This window comes from Phocoena phocoena, chromosome 1 (genome assembly GCF_963924675.1).
Source record: "Phocoena phocoena chromosome 1, mPhoPho1.1, whole genome shotgun sequence".
NCBI lineage: Eukaryota > Metazoa > Chordata > Mammalia > Artiodactyla > Phocoenidae > Phocoena > Phocoena phocoena.
This window is the reverse complement of record NC_089219.1, coordinates 183,110,289-183,132,693: the sequence shown is the minus strand read 5'-3', so window position 1 is coordinate 183,132,693 and position 22,405 is coordinate 183,110,289. Positions and strand designations below refer to the sequence as shown.

The window sequence follows — 22,405 nt, the reverse complement described above, 5'->3', positions numbered from 1 at the left end:
TCGCTGATCTCCCTTAAGACGTCTTACTCACTCTTTGTAAGTAAATGCAACACCCATTTCATAGAAAAGAGCTAAAGTTGGCAGAAATAAGTCCTCAACTTCCTTGACTTAACTTGTTTTTCTGGATTCCACCCTTGGGCTCTCCTTGGAGTCCAGCTACCCTACTCACTCAGGCCATTTTGGAACCAACAGCTGTGCTTAGAACTCACTGTTGACACAACAATTTGAGCTATGTGGTGATTTCTCTAAGGATAAATAGATCCATCACTTCCCAGAGTCACAGAAGCCGCCTGGCTGGAGCCGCCGCCATGACCAGCCAGTCTCAAGGGATCCACCAGCTCCTCCAAGCAGAGAAAAGGGCCAAGGACAAGCTCGAGGAGGCTAAGAAGAGTAAGTCTCCATTCTGTCTGATCTGTGAGAGTTTTGTCACAAAAAGGGACGGGGGGGGGGGGGGGGGTGCAGTAGGATGAGCACGGATCTCAGGGGCAGGCAGACTCTGGTTAAATCCTGGTTCCATGGGGCTTCCCTGGTGGCGCAGTGGTTGAGAATCTACCTGCTAATGCAGGGGACATGGGTTCAAGCCCTGGTCTGGGAGGATCCCACATGCCACGGAACAACTAGGCCCGTGAGCCACAACTACTGAGCCTGCGCGTCTGGAGCCTGTGCCCCGCAACAAGAGAGGCCGCGATAGTGAGAGGCCCGCGCACCGCGATGAAGAGTGGCCCCCGCTTGCCACAACTAGAAAAAGCCCGCCCACAGAAACGAAGACCCAACACAGCAAAAATAAATTAATTAATTAATAAAACTCCTACCCCCAGCATCTTCTTTAAAAAAAAAAAAAATCCTGGTTCCACCACACTCCCTGGTAGACCTTGGCCAGTTCATAGAAACTACCCAGTTGTCTATCCCCCATCACTGTAGTGGAGATAGATTTTGCCAGCTCAGATCTTTTGGACAGGCTACCTGCTAAGTGAAATGATAATGGACATTGAAGTTATGGAAACACAGGCTTAAGCTCTGCCTCTGCAAGTTCCTTCACATTGCCCAGCCTCAGTGTCTCAATATTGTGACATGGTTCAGAGATAGACCACTGGGAATTCCCCGGCTGTCCAGTGGTTAGGACTTGGTGCTTTCACTGCCAGGGCTGGGTTCAATCCCTGGTTGGGGAACTAAGATCCCACAAGCCATGCAGTGTGGCCAAGAAAAAAAAAAAAAGAGAGAGAGATAGACAACTTCCAGATTGAATCTATTTACTAAGGAGTGAACATAAGCAAGTGACTTAAGCTCTGTAAGCATCGGTTTCTGTTTCTATAAAATTGTGATCATAACAGTTAATGGCTCATTCTCCTCCCTCTCTGGATAGCTTTTAATTTCTAATTTTTAAAAATATTTCCATTTTATTCTCATTTTCTAATACTCTTGCTATTTGGCCCTGCATCTACTGACTTAACAGGTAAGATGTTCTCAATAAACCTCAACCCCCTTCCTGTTCTCCTTGATACTTACAACAACCATATGAATTAGGTATTACTATTATTTCCATTTCACGTATCTAGAAACTGAGTCCATAATTTGCCATAATATTTTTTTAAAAATAGAAAATATCACCTAAGCACCATGTTCAAAGTTTATCTTATTTACTCCTCACACAAATATATTTTGCAAAAAGGGGAAAGTGATGCTTAGAGAAATTCTGCCCCTTTCCCAAGGTCGCACAGAGGGTAAATGGTAGAGACTGGATTTGGATGGAGTCTGATTACCCAGCCATGATCTTAACAACTGCATGGTACAAAACGTACATGATTTTTATAATGAATAAACTAAGATCGCAGATCTGCAACCCAAATTCATGTTCCCTGGGCCAAGACCTCTGTTCTTCCCACTGTCCCATTTCATATCACATGATGACTTAATCTATAGGAAGGTATGTTATTTACCTTCTCCCTAATCACATGCCCTGTCTCTGCAATTAGATTCAAAGCCCTGTGAGATAGGGATCATGTCTTAAAATCGTTGCTTATGTAAGTAGTTGGATGCATGGAGTGATAGGGATCGGGTGATACTGGCAGAAGCTAGTTTCAGTATATCACATGAAATGCAGGCACAAGACATTACAATGTGAGAGAGGAAGTCGGGCTGAGGCACTGCTCTGTCCCCTGGGGTTTTCTACCACAGGCAAAATCATTTTCCTTTCTTAAGATAAATTGATTTCCTGAACACTCAGCAAGGTGGGCACCAACAACAAAAAAGAAAAAGACCCCATGTGGAGGAGCTAGAGGAGAACAGGATGGCGAAAGATAATGAAAAAGAAAACTTTACCTCTTTCTCCATTTCTTTTTCTACAAGAAACCACGCCAAGGTTGGCAAAATGGTTTGAATGCAGCGTACTTGTACAGGAAACAAAGCAGTCCAGTACCTGCCAGCTGAAACAGTGTAGAAAACTCCCTTATTTTTTATTCAGATTTCTTTACCACATTTAAAATATCCAGAACAGAAAACCAACTTATTTTAAGATGTGATCATTATGTTACCTTTATTTTCCATTATGGAAGAAGTGAAACAATGATAAAGCACATACAGGATCGATGTTATCAGTAAACAGCAAGGTCCTACTATACAGCACAGAGAACTATATTCAGTATCCTATAATAAACCATAATGGAAAAGAATATTTAAAAAAAGAATGTGTGTGTGTGTGTGTGTGTATATATATATATATATATATATATATATATATATATCTGAATCACTTTGCTTATACAGCAGAAATTAACACAGCATTGTAAATCAACTATACTTCAATAAAAAAAATAAGTAAACAACAAATGAGAAACCAAAAAAAGAAAAAAAAAGAATCACTATTATTATAGGATCCAAATGATTCTTACCAACTACTTCTCCTTTTTCAACATCGTTAGAGAAGTACTGTAAATCATGCAAGCTGTTTGAAATTGGGAACCAGTCAGAACAGTCTAAGCTCAGATTTCATAATAAAGATAAAAGCCAAACTTCTTTTCCTTTCCTCAAGTACGTATGCTGTCCTTGGGCAATCTTTCCTCAGAAGTCAGTACTAGAAAATCCATACTGTATTATTCGTATACAAAATGTTCATTTTGTTTGCTGGTCACTGAAAGTACTTGTGTACTTTTCTTTTTCTTCGTCTTTGTTCTTAAATATTCAAGCAAATATCGATCAGTAATAGTAAATACCCAGACCTTAAAAACATTTTGGAAAATATGTTTCCAAATGTTATTTCAACCAATAACTTCTGCACTCAATTTTACAGAGAATGTCTCTCCTCTGCCTCAAACAGCTTTGAGAAGCATTTTCACTGGATAGAAGCTGTTTTCTTGTCCAGCTGTAACTGGGCATCATACTCACTTCTTAAGCATGCATGAGGCAAAATAAAATAATACCTTTGCTACCTGGTATTTTGTAGCTTCTCTCATATTTCACTATGTTTTATTTCATTCATTTATTTAATTCAGTAAGTACTTATCGGGCACCCACCATTTCCAAGCCACTCTAATACATATGCTTGATGAGTAGACCTAGAACTTTCCTTAAAGAATTCCCCAATGACGTAAATATGTAAATGACATGAGAGGTACAGATGGCCATCATTTTTATAAACCCATATGTTTCACTTCATCTTTTTCCATAAAGAGATTTATTTGAAAACCTGACATAACGAAGGCAGAATAGAGATTCAGAATGAGAACCAACAGATCACAATAGTGAACACCATTGTAGAAGGTCTAGAATCACCATCTCTTTCTTAAATCCATTTATTGGAAAGTCCCTCAGAAACTTACACATAGAGTCTCTGCTAGAAAGAGACTTGGGAATATTCATTTTAAAAGGGAGAAAGAGAGGGAGGGAGAGAGAGAGAAAATACAGCAATTTACATGTTAATCCTTTTAGAAAAATATAAGATTAATAAGGTGGACACGTTTAATATTATGTTGCAAAAATATTGATTTATTCCATTAAGGAGGCTGCCTCAGATCCCGGTGAAGCTGTTACATAATCCAGTAGATGGTATAAATAAATGTTAAAAAAATAAAGGTTTTGCCTAAAGGGGTACAGATTAGGGGTTGGAGGCCCCGTTGTATAAGGATCACAGGTCCCCACTTACCAGCTGCTGAGACAGATGAGTTTGTTTTTCGTTTTGTTTTGAAGGAGCGGGAGTGCGGAGTTGGGGGTGAGTAAACAGACTTAAAAAGTGAGGCAACAAAATAGAAAAACCATTGGCTTTTTCTTATGTTTCTTTTGCAAGTTATTGAGAATTTCTGAGTTTCAATTTTTTCTTTTCTAAAATATATAAATATCTTTTATAGTTTTTAAAATATAAAAATATATAAGAATAAAATATATATAATATTTATATTATGTTTATAATATTAAATATAAATATTATATTTTATATAAATATTTAATACGTATATGGCCAAATATTTTTAAGGATCAGAAAATGATGCTTAAGGCAGTAGAGTACAAACTAAATAGTTATTGTTGTTTTTAACTTATACTATATATATTGTATATTACTATAAGTAATAACAATAGAAGAATGAAATAGAAGAATAGAATACACAGTCTAATTTCATTCTTTTTTACAACTGCTGCAGCTTCTGGGTCAATTTTTCTTATAATGGGGGAGACTGGGTCTGCTTCTAGATGTTTGCCTCTATTCACTGATTATGGATTCCATTGTATTTTTTAGTTAAGATCCTTACCTAAATTTTTATTTGAAGAACTCAGATATTTGCCTCTATTCACCGATTATGCATTCCTTTGTATTTATTAGTTATTACCTTCACCTAAATTTTTATTTGAGACACTGTTTGGTTGAATTCAGATGGAATCACAGTAGGTTGACACTATTTTAAATAATCTTACTTGAAGTTAATACCTTTTGCCTAAAAGTTGTTCATCAATCAAAGCATCAAAGTGGGTGTGCTGGCCGAAGACAAACACATTTTTGCAACAGAACTGGGACCTATCCTGGAGCCCAGGTTTGGGGAATTGAACTGCATCTTTGATCAGAATTGGAATAGAAATTCAAGGTACCATTATCAACAGGAGGAATAAGGACTTGTGTTTCTTTGGAATATGATTTTTTACTTTAAGTTATGACCTTTTATGAGAGCAGTATTTTTTTCACTTATCTTGGAAAGGGACACACCCGCAGGGGTTGCAACCAGACAGTGTGGGCTGAGCCTCCAACTGGCTGGGTGGCACTGGGCAGGTCGTCTCTTAGGATCCTGATGCTTTGACCTCCTTAGCCTCAAATTGGAGGAACAGTATCTACCTCGTGGAGTTGATGTCATAATCAACTTGAGCGAATACTTATAAAGGACTTAAAACACCCGTTGGTACCCAGAAGGGGCTGCACGAGAATTAGCTATGAGTATTCTTCCGCTACTTAATAACGAGGATTCTGAGTTTAGCTGAGTTCCCCTGACCTCCTCAGCGTCTTTGATGAAGTCCCCATTGAATTATACTTTAGTGCAAAATAAATAATTGAAATATTTCTACTTCTTACTTAGATAACACATCAGTGAAAACAATAATGCAGATTTGTCTGGCTCTCTAGGAGGCCTACCAACAATAGTTTTGTAAATCAACATTTGTAATTGTCTGTTTCCCAGTATACAGATATTCCAAGTTTATTTAAACAAGCACCTTGATTTCATCAATTTTCCCTATGCAAGTGTGTGTTCTGATTCATGAAGATACGACTTCTACTGAACTAATAAAATAAAAATTGTCCCCAGTAAAAATTCATGGCCCTGTTTTGTATGTTTTGTAGGCTTGTAAATTCTTCCTTTTTCTTTATAGCCCACAGACTAATGGGGTATTTGTAGGTATATTGGACTTTCATTTCTTTGAGTGGGTCATGTTAAAATAATAACCACATGACATTTTCATCTCTTAATAACATTTGGTTATATTCAATCCAGGATCTACACAAAACTACTTATGATATATATACATATATATATATATATATATATATATATATATATATTTTTTTTTTTTAAACAAGGAAAGAACAAGTAAAAGAAAAAGCAAAGTAATTACAAGGAGGTAGAGTAATGAAAGGAGAGATGAGGATAGGCACCAAAAGAGAGGAGCTTCTTTGTTTCCTTGGCGACTTCACTGTTTCCAATGTTTGTGGTAGGTGAACCAAATAAAAGCATTCTTCAAACTAGGTTGGTTATATCATAATATTAACAACCCCCCAAAGCCAAGAAAGCTTTTTTCTTTTTTTTTTCTATGTGGTAGAGCAGAATAAAAATGTTATTAGCAACAGATAGAAATCTCCAAGCATTCCTCAAGTGCACTTTGTGTTTATACCAAATCAAGGTGACCTCTGCTCCGTTTATGCTTTTTTTTTTTCACTTGTATACCTACCATTTGTACCACACTCAAGTATCTGACTTGGTTTCCAAAGCTCAACTAACATTGTTTCTCTGATTCTCTAAGCCACTATATTAGCTTCCTAGGGCTACTGTAACCAATCACCACACACAGGGTGGCTTACAACATCAGAAATGTATTAACCTCCAGCTCTGGCGGCCAGAAGTCCAGACACAAGGTGCTGGCAGGGTTGCTTCCTCCAGGAGACCCTCAGGGAGAATCTGTCCCGTGCCTCTCTCCTAACCTCTGCTGATCGCCGGCAATCCTTGGCTTTCCTTGGCTTGGAGCTGCATCCTTCTAATCTCTGTCTCTGTAATCACAAGGTCTTCTTCCCTGTGTGTCTACTCTGTGCCCCTATGCTTCTGTCTCCAGATCTGCCTCTCCTTAGAAGGGCACCAGTCATCAGATGTAGGGCCCATCTCAATCCAGCATGACCTCATTTTATTTTGTTTGCTTGGTTTTTTTTTGTTTTTTTTTTTGCAGTACACAGGCCTCTCACTGTTGTGGCCTCTCCCGTTGTGGAGCACAGGCTCCGGACGTGCAGGCTCAGCGGCCATGGCTCACGGGCCTAGCCGCTCCGCGGCATGTGGGATCTTCCCGGACAGGGGCACGAACCCGTGTCCCCTGCATCGGCAGGCGGACTCTCAACCACTGCGCCACCAGGGAAGCCCTAGCATGACCTCATTTTAACTTGATTACATCTGCGAAGACCTTCTTTCCAAGTAAGGTCACATTCACATGTACCAGATGTAAACATATTTTGAAGGACACAATCCAACATCCTCTAATTGTCAGATTCACTTGGCTGTCCTGAGTCCTTACCTTCTTAGTCTGTTTTTGTTAGTGAAAACGTCTCAAAGAAGTTGTCTGTATTGCCCGTGTCTACATTTTTTTAAACTCCATTTTCTCCTGAACCCATTCTAATCAGACGTTTGTCCCTCCAACTCCACCAAAGCCCCCCTTGTCAAGACAGCAAAGTTGCTAAATCCAATTAATTGACTATCTCAGTCCCAACTGAACTCCTCTTTCATCTCTGAAACTCTTCCCTCACTGGACTATACAGCCCTGCTCTCATGCTTGGCTTTCTCTCATCTTCCCAATCTCTACGGTTGGGGGCCCAGGTGAGACTTGCTCTCTTCTGTATCCACAGATACTTCCTAAGTGATTACATCTAATTCCATGACTTTAAATCCTGGCTCCAGGTTGATGATTCCCAAACTTAATATTTCCAGCCCGAATTGCTTCCCTGATCTCCAAATTTATATAAACACCAGCATTCTCCCCACACCACTAGATGTTTAATGGCCATCTCAATTAAACTGCTCTCTTGACTCTGCCCCAAAATAAAATGATGGAGCCAGCACTGACTCATCTATCTCTGTTTCTCCATCAACTCTGTCTTCAAAGTATATAGAACTTCTTGTCAATTCCACTGCTGCTTTACTATTTCTAACCATCATTAACACTTGTCTGACCTATCACAATAGATTTCAAATCGATCTTCCTGCTTCTCCCTAGCCCTTACAATCTATTTTCACCACACTAGCCAAAGAAATCTTTTCCTGTATATTTTTTTTTTTCTTTTCTGGTCACTATGCGCAGCATGTGAGATCTTAGTTCCCTGACTGGGGATCGAACCTGTGCCCCCTGCATTGGAAGCTTAGAGTCTTAACCATTGGACCACGAGGGAAGTCCCAAGAAATCCTTTTAAACCAGAAGTAGTATAATGCCACATTGTGGCTAAAAACCCTTCATGGCTTTAGCACCTCAGGGATCCCAGTCTTTATCAACCCCAAGAGGTCTCCGTGACATGGTCCCACTGCTGCCTCTCTGATATCATTTCCTAACATTCAACCGTTCTGCTCTCTTTGACCTGTGACCCAGCCAGGCGGATGCTTTTATTGTTCCTTGAACCGGTCAAATACTCTTCCCCCTCAGGGTCTTTGCCTCTGCTGTTCCCTCTGCCTGGAATGCTCTTCCCTTTCAGGCATTTGCATGGCTAGTTGTTTCATTCCTTGAAGTCTCTGCTCATATACCCCATCCTCTGAAAGGCTTGCCCTATCTGTGTCAGCACCCACTGCTGTCTCTCTGTCCCTTAGGTGCCTTGATTCCCCTGCATACCGTTCATGATCCCTGCCGTATCATATCCTTACTACCTGTTTCCTATCTCTGCTTCCCCCTCTTACATTCAGAGCTCCACGAGAGCAGAAATTTTGTCTGTTGTGGTTTTCACTGCTGTATCAATGGACCTAGAAGAGTGGGGGACATAGTAGATAGACAGGAGTATTGGTCGGTTAGATGTCTCTTATTTCCACTCCATGGAACGTGTGTTGGCCACCTCGTCCTTGCACAGTTCTGTCCTCTCTCTTGGTTTCCCCTACTTCTCTGATGACTACTCTCAGATCCTCCTAAGGTTCCTCTTCCTTTCCTCATCCCCCAATGTTGGTGATCCCTAGGTTGAGACCTTAGCCCTTTTTCTTCTCATTCCACACCCCCCCACCCCGTCCCCTGGCGTTGATTTCAGTGCAAACCCGCTGCTAGGACTAGTACACACACAAACTCAGATGACTAACAAGCAAATCTCTGTCTCCATTTTAGACCTTTCTCCTGAATTCCAAAGATGTCTGTCCAGCCGCCCTCTGGATATACCCACGTAGGTGTCCTCAGGAAAGCCTACAGAGGCTTCTTTTTTGGTGACATCCTAGGGACCTTTCCTCCAGCTCATGCTTTACTCGCTGCCTTCCTTCTTAGCAAAAGGGTCCCAGGAATTGAAATCTGTTTTCCTAACAATGATTAGAAATTGTTGCATATTCTTACAATCACTTCATATACAATTTAAAAAATCCTTCCAAAGACTCTTTGCAGTAGATTCTTAAATCTGTTTTATAGATGAGAATACTCAGGTTCAGAAACTCTAAATAACTGGCTTAAGGTTACAAAGCTTCTAACATCTTATTGTATCAGTGCCTACTGTATCATTCTGATTTCCTTCGGAAATGATCAATGTCATCTTGTCTTCCCACCAGAACACGTTCCAGAACCAGTTTAGCCATACAACCAACAGAGTGTCTCAAGGACCCATCAGCATCTTGGGACAGTCCCTTGGCCTCTTCTAGCCAAGAAACCAGGCAGGATGCAGCTGTGAGCCTTGCCCTCTGTCCCCACGTAGAGTTCAAGTGTAACCTGCCCAATTTCTTAGTCCTTTCCCCACAAATCACGTAAAAATCAATCCAAACATCTTTCTCTCCTACTTTTCCTCCCACAAAACATCCTATGGAATAGATCCCAATAATGGCTTGTTGAATGTAGGACATTTCTGTGTAACCAACCAAATGTCTAAAAATGAGTGACTTCAGAGATGGAGAACAGACTTGTGGTTGCCAAGGGGGAGGAGGGTTGGGGGAAGGATGGATTTGGAGTTTGGGATTAGCAGATGCAATCTATCATATAGAGGATGGATAAACCACAAGGTCCTACTGTATAGCAAGGGGAACTGTATTCAGTATCCTGTGATAAACCATAATGAAAAAATATGAAAAAAGGAATGTATCTATACGTATAACTGAATCATTTTGCTCTACAGCCGAAATTAACACAACATTGTAAACCAGCTATACTTCAATAAAATAATTTAATAAAATAAGGGAATTCCCTGGTAGTCCAATTTTCCCAAAAATATCTCAGAAAAGATGGTCTTGTATTTTTTCTAATCTCAAAAGTAGACAATTCATTCCCATTTCTGTCCTGGCTAAGTCTATTCAGCTTAACGTTTCCTCCTCAGAAGTCTTCCCTGACCTCCCCTAGAAGCCTTTTCTGAGCCCCTTACTCTACATGTGTGGGTCTGTTTGTATTTTTCACTTCCTCTGTTACCAGAAGATGCAACATGACTCTTGGGATGAAGGGGAAGCACAGGCTCTAGAATTTTCATAGTAGAAGTTTCCATAAATGCTGTCATCTTTAACTGTCACAAAACAAATAGAACCAAGATTTCTGTTTCATTGCTTTCACAGTTGATTTTGTGTATCTTTCACAATTTTATGCATTTTCTAATTTCCTCTTGGACGTTGAAGCAGCATGTACATGTTTCCAAAATACACCATATTGGGATTTCTCTGGCTGTCCAATGGTTAAGACTCTGTGCTCCCAATGCAAGGGGTGAGGGTTGGATCCCTGATTGGTTAGGGAACTAAGACCCTGCATGCCTCGCATCGCAGCCAAAAAAACAAAAATACACCATATGTACCTCAGCTAGAGGCAAGGACCATATCATATATTTTTCTGGCTCTAGTCCTGTGCATAATAAGTAGTATTAAGTGTAGTAATAAGTGTAATAAGTAGTAATAAGTGTTTAATAAATATTGAATGAATAAATGAAATCCATCCTTTCCTGCACCACCCTGAAGCACCTGATTTAGCAGTATTTAAAATCGTGACGTGTGAGATTACCACATTCTCTAAAACAAAAGTTAGAGCATTCAGCCTAATAAGCCTGTGTGATCTTGGAGGAAATTTGGGACAAAAATTTGACTGTTGTATTTGAAATCTGTCATAGGGTCGCCCTTGTGTTTGACAGAGAAAGTATTGAGAAATAAGAAAATGAACCCCTTTTGGTTCACAGCAGCCATATTTTTAATGCTTAAGAAGAAAGAGGTGTAATTTTTTTATGCTGTTTTTTTTAAATTTTTATTTTATATTGGAGGATAGTTGATTAACAGTGATGTGTTAGTTACAGGTGTACAGCAGAGTGATTGAGTTATGCATATACATATGTCCATTCTTTTTCAAATTCTTTTCCCATTTAGGTTATTACAGAGTATTGAGCAGAGTGCCCTGTGCTATACAGTAGGTCCTTGTTGGTTATCTATTTAAAATATAGCAGTGTGTACATGCCAATCTCAAACTCCCAATCTATCCCTCGACACCCCGACACGTTGCCCCTGGTAACCATAAGTTCATTCTCTAAGACTGTGTTTCTGTTTTGTAAATAAGTTCATTTGCATCATTTTTTTTTAGATTCCGCATATAAGCAAATCAAATGGTACCTGTCTTTCCGAAAGGGGTGTAATTTAAAAATTTGGAAATCTCCCGCAGAGACAGAGAAGCCAGCTAGAGGTTAATACAAGTGGATTTGATGCATGCGTTTTGCTTCACCTCCAGCGAGACAGTCAGCGTGAGGCTCTAGCTTCTTGCCCTGGATGAAATCAGGTGGAAGATATGCAAGCTCTCACAGGCGGCAGCTGCCCAGTCCTTCCAGAAAATTGCTGTGCCAGCAGCGACTTCCCTGTGGCTCTCCTCTTTAACTGAATGAGAACCAGCGGGTGACTGGTGCCATGAGGAGGGGATCAGACACACTCTGAGCTTGTCACTGCACGATGGAGCTAATATGCAGCCTCTTAAGTGGAGTACTGGATTCTTCCCGGCGGCAGGGCACATGGAGATTTTCTTCTTTCTATTATTATTTTTATGTGCTAGAGTCGAGACTTTGAAACCAGTATATTTAACATAATTTGCAATTAAGGTGGAAAGTCAAGATGTTTTATGTGGTTGATTGGATAAAATCATATCCTACAACCCATCATTATGTATCCTAGAACCCATTATAACTAAGAAAATGTTAATACATCTTAAACATATTTTTGTCCTAATGTGAATGATAAGCCGTGATAAGAAAGTAGGCTGGGGATCCAGCAACAGCTTTCCTTGCCAACATATCTAATTGTTCTGCAGATAGCATGTGTTTGGTTGCCACAAAATGGTTAGAACTATAGAGAATAAAGAAATCTGTATATGCAAAATGGTAAGGAGCATTAATTAAGTAGGAAAAAGGTAAGCATTGCTGTGAATGTTCCATTAAGCCTCAAGCATCAGAAGACCATTAATTTATATGAGACCTCGGATTTTACAGACAGTGTAGACAGATTCTGTTCTGAATGAGGTCAGCTCAGTCCCATTCAAGGGTAATACATATTCAAAGAGACACATCTCAATTTATAACTCAACGACTCTCTTTATCCCATCTATATACAGCGACTAGCAAAGCAACTCATACGCAGCAGGGAGAGAAATTTAGACACCATCTACACTCAAATACAACAAAGGTACAGAAAGACGAAACCATGTAAAAGCCTGTATCTAGATTGACACATAGATAAAAGTTTAAGATTTTTTTAATGCTACTTAAAGAGAACACATTTATTTATTTATTTATTTATTCATTATTTTTATTGAAGTATAGTTGATTTACAATGTTGTGTTAGCTTCAGGTGTACAGCAAAGTGATTCTGTTTTATATATATATATATCTGTGTATATACATATATATCTGTGTGTATATATATATATCTGTGTATGTATATATATATATCTGTGTATGTATATATATATTCTTTTTCAGATTATTTTCCCTTACAGGTTATTACAAAATATTCAATATAGTTTCCCAAGCTATATAGTCCTTGCTGGTTATCTATTTTATCTAATTTATGTTTATATATAGTACTGTGTATATGTCAACCTCAAACTCCTAATTTATCCCTCTTCCCCCCTTTCCCCTTTGGTAACCATAAGTTTGTTTCCTATGTCTGAAAATACACTTATTTAGTTCAAAGTCTACACCATATAACAAACCCTTGACAACAATTAAAAACAAAAGCTTGAGGCCTTATCAGAGAGAAGGGCAAAAGAATAAAGGCATTTAACTAAAATAAAGAGACGATAGATTCTGAGACAAATTAATTTTAATACAGTTGGGAATTTCTTTAAAGTTTTAATGATCACAAAGCATTAGTATCTGAAGGTGGTGGGTGGTGAGTGCCTAGCAGCGATGACTATCACTCTATAACCCCCCAAACTTACTCTGGTTGTCAAAAAAAGTCATGTGCTCACCTAATGATCTCCACAGCTTTGTGTTTGTCTGAAACTTTCATCTGCATTGCTGTCTGCTGGCTTAAGGCTTACACCTTTGCTCTTAATAAAAGAAAAGAGAGCTACTTAACTAAATCTCATAACCATTAAAAACGGTTGGTTTTACAATCACTTTCAAGTCCCCCTCAGAGAAAGCTACTACAAAAAGTATCTACTTTGATGTGCTCTGGGGCTTAATCAGACTTTCTAGAGTCAACAAATGGCAAGGAAAAAACCCAATAAAATGCTTTAAAAAATTGTTAGTTGGTTTGATAGAGTCTGAGCTGCATGTTTGTGCATTTGGAGATCTGCCAGTATTCAATAGAATCCAGTTGGTATGGACTGAAGGATTCCTGGCAGCAAATCAGGACAGAAAGTCTGACCAAATAATGTCTTTTTGACTCAGTGACAGCTAAAATCTGTTCTCTGGCTGGTACTGCTGTGAGTAAATGGGCAGATATTTTATTGAAACATGGAGGTGTGAAAGAATGTTGTCATTTCCATGTTCTAAAGAATCCAATTGAAAAAACCAGGAATTTTTCAATATTTATCATGTTTCAATGCAGGATGTCATTCTAGACAAAAAAAAAAAAAGCGTCAAAAAATAATGTAAGAGGGCTTCCCTGGTGGCGCAGTGGTTGAGAGTCCGCCTGCCGATGCAGGGGACATGGGTTCGTGCCCTGGTCCAGGAATATCCCACATGCCGCGGAGCAGCTGGGCCCGTGAGCCATGGCCGCTGAGCCTGCGCATCCGGAGCCTGTGCTCCGCAACGGGAGAGGCCACAACAGTGAGAGGCCTGCGTACCGCAAAAATAAAATAAAATAAAATAAAAATAATGTAAGACCTCACCCATATTTTTAAAAATCAAGTTGTCAATTCCAGATGGGTTGAAAAGAAATAGTGCTCCTTCTATGCCACTGTTAATTTTCAGGAAAAGCCAAGCGTTTGCGTCAAGCCAAGGAGGAAGCAATGGCAGAAATTGACCAGTACAGAATGCAGAGAGATCAGGAATTTCGACAGAAACACGCTAAGGTAAGTAAGAAAGTCAGCACTGATTTTTTGCAGCATAGACTCTAAGGTATGAATATTCACTAATAATGATATTAATCCTCATAAGGTGTCATGCACACTACCAGGAGAGAAAAATACCCTGGATGGAGCGAATATAGTTCAACCAAGGCTGAACATCAAGCAAAATCTTAAACGTTTCAGAATTACTGATTTTACATTTTCACTTCCAAGGCTTTTTGATTTGTCATAGAAAGTGTCAATCTATAGTTATTCTCTAACACACTGTAGATTAAAAATCGTATTCTTAAATATACAAGTGGATGGAATTGGTTAAAGTATTATTCCTACGACAGATTCTTTTTTATAATTAATTAATGTATTTATTCATTTATTTTTGGCTGCGTTGCTGCACGTGGGCTTTCTCTAGTTGCGGCGAGCGGGAGCTACTCTTCACTGCGGTGCACAGGCTTCACATTGCGGTGGCTCCTCTTGTTGCAGAGCACGGGCTCTAGGTGCGCGGGCTTCAGTAGTTGTGGCCTGCCAATGCCGGGGGCTCCGGTTGGAGCCCTGCTCTGGGAAGATCCCACATGCTGCGGAGCAACTAAGCCCGTGCTCCACAACTACTGAGCCTGCGCTCTAGAGCCCCCGAACCACAACTACAACAGATTATTGACTAACACATTTTAGAAAGAAAGAAACATCAGAGAACATTTTGGTTGCTATTGTCTGTTAACGTTTACTAATAGAACCAATAAAAAGTGTTGTACAATGTTCTACAATGAACTTGTTAGGCCAGATTTCCTTTGGTGGTTTCAAGATTTAGGAATGACCCAAGTACATGTTGTTATCTATTGCTGAAAAGTCTTCTGGTATTTCCTTATGATTTCCTTTTCAACAGGCTGGCTTCATTCAACAAATCTTTTAGGAAAATATAAAGAAATACTTTTTCCTACACTAGCACTTAAAAAAATATCTGCAGTTTACAGTAAAAAAAATATATAAGCAGCGCGAGAGAGGCATGGACATATATACATTACCAAACGTAAGGTAGATAGCTAGTGGGAAGATAGCTAGTGGGAAGCAGCCGCAGAGCACAGGGAGATCAGCTTGGTGCTTTGTGATTGCCTGGAGGGATGGGATAGGGAAGGTGGGAGGGAGGGAGGGAGACGCAAGAGGGAAGAGATATGGGAACATATGTATATGTATAACTGATTCACTTTGTTATAAAGCAGAAACTAACACACCTTTGTAAAGCAATTATACTCCAATAAAGATGTGTATATATATATATATATATATATATATAAATATATATATATATATAAGCGCATGAATTTTTCAGAGCTGATTGCAATATGGCTTAAATTCCATGTGCCATAACTAAAGTTTATGTATTTTCTTTTTGCGTCAGCAAAAATACAAATAAAGCTCTGTGCAGAAGCCTGACATTGCAAGATGAACTACAAGCAGTTTGTAAATCTTTCTGTTTACAGCTTTGATTTTAGTGGCAGTAGGTGCGGAGCTCAGGTGGGATCAGGTAAATTGGATTACACGGTAGGAAAAACTTTTCCAATGGGCTGTTTCTTAAAATAAAAAGCCATTTCTAGAACAAAGCGGACCACTCAGCGAAAATAAATTCTTCTTATCGATATTTGGAAAAAGGAATCGTAAAGTCCCAAGTCCACACATGCATATATGCCCTCTATGATTGGCCCTTGGCTATCTCTCTAAACTGTCAGCTCTGAAAATGTCATGCACTTACCTTTTACTCTGAACCGCAGATATTTTTTAAATGTTAGGGTAGGAAACAGCATTGCTTTATATTTTCATGAAGGATTTATGGAATGAAGCCAGCTAATTGAAAAGGAAATCATCAGGAAATACCAGAAGACTTTTCAGCAATAGACAACAATATCTACTTTGGTCATTTGTAACATTTTTTACTACTTTTGTCCCTACTTGTTCTGTTCTCACCATGTGTCTCCCTGTTTTACCCCAGAAGAACTAAACAGGCTGCTGCCACAGGGCCTTTGCCTATGCTCTATCCATTCCAAGGATCTTCTTCTTTTACACACTTTCATCTCTCCTTGATCTCTGTTTAGTTGTTAGCTCTTCTTCCTGATCACCTCATCTAAAATTGTGTCTCTCATAAAAAAAGAAAGTAAGTACCCATTGTACTCATAGCATTTATCACTACTGGATATATTATATATATACATATTTTGCTTATTGTTTATCTTTCCTTCTGGACTATAAGCACCAAAATGCAGGTTCTTTGTTTTGTTCTCTGTTGCTTTCCTTGACATTGGTATGGAGTCTGCTCCACAGTAAGTATCCAATCAGTATCCAGTAAGAATGAAGAGCTAAACATCTCTTCCATGCCTTTACCTTTCCTACTGAGTTCTGTCATAACCATGCCATATTAGGACCTGAAAAAATAATCATTCTTCACACCAATCAGCTCTTTTGATCCTGTGTTGGATATTTCTAATATATGCATTTTTAAGTAATTACAAAACTGACCATCATTTTAGAAAGTGGCTGGGTTTAATCTCTTGAAATATTATTTCTCCAGAAGAATCTCCTAAAATGTAAAACTGGTTCAGGATATTTGTTCTCTGCGTCAGAGAATAATTAAAATTCCTCACTACCCTCATAATTAGAGCTCTAAGCCAATCTTACAGCTAGTTGATCAGAAGCTTACATAAAAAGTTCAGCATGTTTAAGCCTCTGCTACCTCAAGCATATTGTCAACCATGAGCACAGATCTTCTTTCCTGGCGTGACCTCCATATGTCAGACACAGAGCTATTCCAGTTAAAGCTCATCATCGTTAACCCAGGGCATGTGGGAGGTCTGGGAGGAGACCCAAGAAACCAGTTTTCTGCCTGCTGTGGGGGTTGCTCCTTGATGCTACTTTTTGGGTTGCTTTTTAGCTCTTGTTAATGTCTGGGTTTTTCCAACTCCCCTGACTTGTCAATAGAAGCAAGTATCCCAATGTGGGCTGTATATCAACGAATATTTTTATAACAAAGATTTACTGATCCCTTGCATATTTACTTATTCCTTGTTTCACTTTATCCCTTGCTAGAATTTCATACCACTCAGCAATGAAAAAGACCAAACTAAAAATATATGCAACAGCTTGGGTGACTCTAAAAAAGTTGCTATGCTGAGTGAGAGAAGGTCGTCATTTATACTGTTTGATTTCGTTTATATTGGATACGAAATATATACTGTGTGATTCCATTTATACAATATTCTCAAAAAGACAACACTATAGTGATGGAGTTACTGCAACCATCCTGTAGAACTTTGGAAAAGTCCTACAAAATAACATCTTCTACCGAAGAAGATAAAAAGAAATCTGGACTACTACAGTGGAAAAATTTAATCTACCGTCAATGCAAGTAAAAGTTAGATGCACCGTTCATGTAAACCAAAGACCCGAAAATGGTTGCCCTGGGCATATTGAAGATTTTTGTCTTTAATCTTTCTTCCTAAATTCATATCATGAAAACATTTTTGTTTCCTTGAAGCAACCACAAATTGAGAACGCAAAACTGTGTGTGGGACCTGAACCTCTGATTGCCCTTAAACTGGGACATGTAAACAACTTAAAAAGAAACTTATTGAATGCTGAAAGATTTCACCAACACCATCGGTCATTAAGCTGTAAAGCTATACACATCAGTCTCAACACTGAAGGTTTGAAAATACACATAGAGAAGTCTTTAAATTGTGCCCTTCAACCAAATGTACCATTAGTTGTCACTTAATTATCAACTTCTAATTTATACAGTGTCCCAAATATTCAAGCAGCAGGCTTTGGCCAAGAAGAACAGTAGAACAGGTGATAAGTTCTCTGTAACACCTGGTGATCTGCTCATTCTATTCTGTTCAACAAATATGTATTGAGCATCTACTATGTGCCTGGCAATGTTTGAGGCAGTTATAACTCATCAGTGGACGAGATGACACTTATCCCTCCCTTTGTGGAGCTTACATTCATTCATTTAAACTCCTACATGGCTTAAAGTAACACTGTCTTCAGATACAAATGCAATTCTTCCCAAGGAAGACCATTTAAAGTGGTGTATGGTGAGTCACGCTATCGTACCATCTAGGAAACAGTGCAGAAACTCAAATTATTGCAGGTCAAATAAACTCAGAAATAATAATTATGCAGGATGAGACATAGGAGTATGGGTTGTTGACAAGGGTATTCCAATGTTTCTGAAAGTTTAAGATGGATTATACAAATTTTAAAGTACAAGCAACACAGTGAGAAATCATAATAATCATTACTAACATTTACTGATTATTTGCTCAGTGCTAAGCTTCTGTGCTAAACACCGTCTTCATAATAAATATCTTCAGAAAATTATCATGCTGCCTTAACAAAGCACCTTAAGAATATAACTAATACTAGTGGCTGTCATCTGCCGCCCTAGACCTGCACTGTCAAAAATTATGGTAATTCTCATATAGCTACCAAGCACTTGAAATGTAGCTAGTCCAAATTAAGACATTCTATAAAGGTAAAATACATACCAGATTACAAAGACTTAGTATGACAAACAATAATGCAATAATATTACACTGTATATTAAAAGAGTAGTATGATTATATTGGGTTAAATAAAAATATTATTCAAGTTAATTTTACCAATTTTTAAAATACAACTCTAGAAAAGTTAAAATTACTTACATGGCTCACTTTGGGGCTATTACATTTCTGTTGGACAGCACCACTTTGCATTCATGAATCTGGCTGAATTTTTAAAACGATCGCATCAAATGGGTGATGTTATCCCCATTTAAAAAATAAAGAGCCTAAGGTTGAGAGAGTAGCATTGACATATATACACTACCATGTGTAAAATAAATAGGTAGTGGGAAGCTCTTGTATAGCACAGGGAGCTCAGCTCGGGGCTCTGTGATGACCTAGATGGCTGGGATGGGGGTGGTGGGAGGGAGGTTTAAGAGGGAGGGGATATATGTATACCTATAGCTGATTCATTTTGTGGTACAGCGGAAACTAACACATCATTGTTAAGCAAATACACTCCAATAAAAATAAAAAGCCTAAGATTGAGGTGAACTTTTCCAAAGTCCTTCAGGACAGTTGCAATAACTTAGCCTAATAATAACTATTTTTAACACTACTCCAAAGAAAAGTAGACAATAGTTTCATAACTGTGTGTCTTTTAAATTTTTCATCGGTTAAGACATTGAATTTAGAAACAATAATTTTTTTTTGAGTTTGGTAGACTCTATCAAACTCAAAAAAAAATCCAATATTGGATTTAGAGGAAAAATTTTATTCTGGTAGAACTCTTTTGGTAAGTAGTTCTCTTCTATTTTTCAGTATCTTCATAGCAAGGGAAATTTCGTCCACATGTCTGTGCTTCTTGTATACTCACTTATCAAAATGTTATTTTATTAAAGTCATTTGATGTCTTAGAAGCTATATCACCCCAAAATGACTTTCTTTGAACTAGGAGGCCCCAATTGCCTGGACTATAAACAGAAAAGAACTTGAACCTGATCACCTCAATTGCATTTGATTTCAAGTTTGGGACCCAGAAAGATCATGTGGATTCTAGAATTTAGAATAGCCTTCTTTACCTTGAAGTAAAAAATCAATCATTAGTGAGGTCTCTTGGACTAAATTAAATGCATACTTTCCATAAACACTCATGGAAGGGAAAAACCAGCTGTGTTGCCTTCACAATGTCCTGTTCAAGAAAGGCTGAGTTTACAAAGGATATAAAATTAGGAGTTGTCTGTTTGCTTTAGCAAAGATAACCTTACAAAGGGTTTCTCTGCAGAATCCCTTTAAACTGGTAACTCCCCTGGTAAAATTATATTTCAGTCCTATCATTACTTGACAGAGAGGCTAAGAGATAGAGGAGGTACTGGGAAATAGTGGGAATCACTGCCCATGAAAGACCAATCAGAAAGATAAGTTAAACAGAAGTCTAAAATTACAATGGAACTAGATGGACGAGTACAGATATTCCTCAGCTTATGGTGGGGTTACCTCCTGATAAACCCATGGTAGGTTGAAACTATCAAAGTCGAAAATGCATTAAATACACCTAATCTACCCATATCATAGCTTAGCCCAGCCTGCCTTAAACGTGATTGGAACACTGTCATTAGCCTACAGTTAGGCAAAGTCATCTAACACAGCTGATCTTGTAATAAAGTGTTGAACATCTCATGTAATTGATTGAATACAGTACCCAAAGTGAAAAACCAAATGGTTGTTTGGGTACAGAATGGGTGTGAGTATAAGGGTTGTTGACCCTTGAGATCACTGGGCCCACTGGGAGCTGTGGCCTCCACTTCTCAGCAACACAAGAGAGTATCATGTAGAATATCACTAGCCCGGGAAAAGATCAAAATTCAAAGTACAGTTTCTACTGAATTTGTATCACTTTCACACCATCAAAAAATTGTAACTCGAGCCATAAAAATTAGGGACCAAATATCTGTATATCCCAATTTATACCAAAATTTTCAAGATTATATCTAATACCTAAAAAAAGGTACACCTGTGCGTGTGAAAGTATCTTATTGAGCATACTGTGGCTGTATCTTTCTAAAAAAAAAAAAAAAAAAAAGGGCTTCCCTGGTGGCGCAGTGGTTGAGAGCCCGCCTGCTGATGCAGGGGACACAGGTTCGTGCCCCAGTCCGGGAAGATCCCACATGCCGCGGAGTGGCTGGGCCTGTGAGCCATAGCCGCTGAGCCTGCGTGTCCGGAGTCTGTGCTCCGCAATGGGAGAGGATACAACAGTGAGAGGCCTGCGTACAGCAAAAAAAAAAAAAAAAAAAAAAAGATTTAATGAGTTCAGATAATGTATTTTAAAAATTGACAAACCAGGTATTTGCTCTTTAAAGACCAGTAAAATGGGTTTAATGATGTCTTTCAACTTTATTTTCCGGACTTTTAATGCAGAAAGTAAGCAATAGGTAAGATACAGGAATTCAATGGAAACTCTTATAAATATCAATACATGAAAATATTTCTGAGCATGGTATAATGACTGTGAACTTGCATTCGATTTGTACTGTGTGAAGGTCAATTTAGAAGTAGAAGTCACCTGTTGTGGCCAGCTTCCTTTTTTTTTTAATAGTTGATTTACAATATAGTTTCAGGTGCACAGCATAGTGATTCAGGTTTGACTTTTTTTTTGCAGATAATATTCTTTTAGAAAAGTGTATCCATCCCACTCATAATACTGGTGATCTTACCCATTCTCCGAAAAAGTTCTGGAAAAATAATGCATAATGTAAATGACAAACAAGCCAAAATGCATTTAACTTACAAAACAATTAAGTTTTTTTAATAGATCTTTATTGGAGTATAATTGCTTCACAATACGGTGTTAGTTTCTGTTGTACAACAAAGTGAATCGGCCATATGCATACACCTGCCCCCGTATCCCCTCCCTCTTGAGCCTCCCTCCCACCCTCCCTATCCCACCCCTCTAGGTCATTGCAAAGCACCAAGCCGATTTCCCTGTGCTACACTGCTGCTTCCCACCAGCCAACTATTTTACATTCCGTAGTGTATATATGTCGATGCTACTCTTAAAAAACAACTAAATTTTAATATGATGTATAATGCAGTGAATTGTCTGTTTTATTTTGGCAGATAATGGGCTCTCAGAGTAATATCTCAGAAGAAATAGAAGCGCAAATGCTAGAGAAGATAAAAGAACTGAATGGAAGCTACAACAAGTCCATGGAAAGTGTGATCAACCAGCTTTTGAGCATCGTCTGTGACGTGAAACCAGAAATCCACGCAAACTACAGAATTGCCAACTAAATGTGCACCCCATTGTTCAATAAATGGTGTCTGCATGCCCCCTGGTTGCTTATGGTTTCATGTTTATATTAAGAGATTTGAACTGTACATCTTAAATTTACTAGACATCTACAGATTATAATGTGACATAATTCATACATGAATACTGAATTTAAAAGCAAACCAACAAAAAAGTTGTTACAGCTTTCCTGGTAATAGCTATGACCTTGTCTTTTAACTCAGAGTAA

The 22,405-nt window shown here is 38.6% G+C and overlaps 1 protein-coding gene across 1 annotated transcript; it reads left to right on the top strand.

Annotated features, from left to right (window-relative positions):
* Window positions 1-308: 308 nt before the first annotated feature.
* On the top strand, window positions 309-22,178 carry ATP6V1G3 (ATPase H+ transporting V1 subunit G3). The gene is made up of 3 exons (XM_065896004.1): window positions 309-390; window positions 14,261-14,361; window positions 22,005-22,178. Exons 1-3 carry the CDS (start codon window positions 309-311, stop codon window positions 22,176-22,178), a joined length of 357 nt encoding a protein of 118 aa, XP_065752076.1.
* Window positions 22,179-22,405: the final 227 nt, after the last annotated feature.

Coding starts and splice junctions, on each gene's coding strand:
- ATP6V1G3 (XM_065896004.1), top strand. CDS start 309: ATGACCAGCCAGTCTCAAGGGATCCACCAGCTCCTCCAAGCAGAGAAA. Junction 391..14,260: donor GCTCGAGGAGGCTAAGAAGA/GTAAGTCTCCAT, acceptor GTTAATTTTCAG/GAAAAGCCAAGCGTTTGCGT. Junction 14,362..22,004: donor TTCGACAGAAACACGCTAAG/GTAAGTAAGAAA, acceptor TTATTTTGGCAG/ATAATGGGCTCTCAGAGTAA.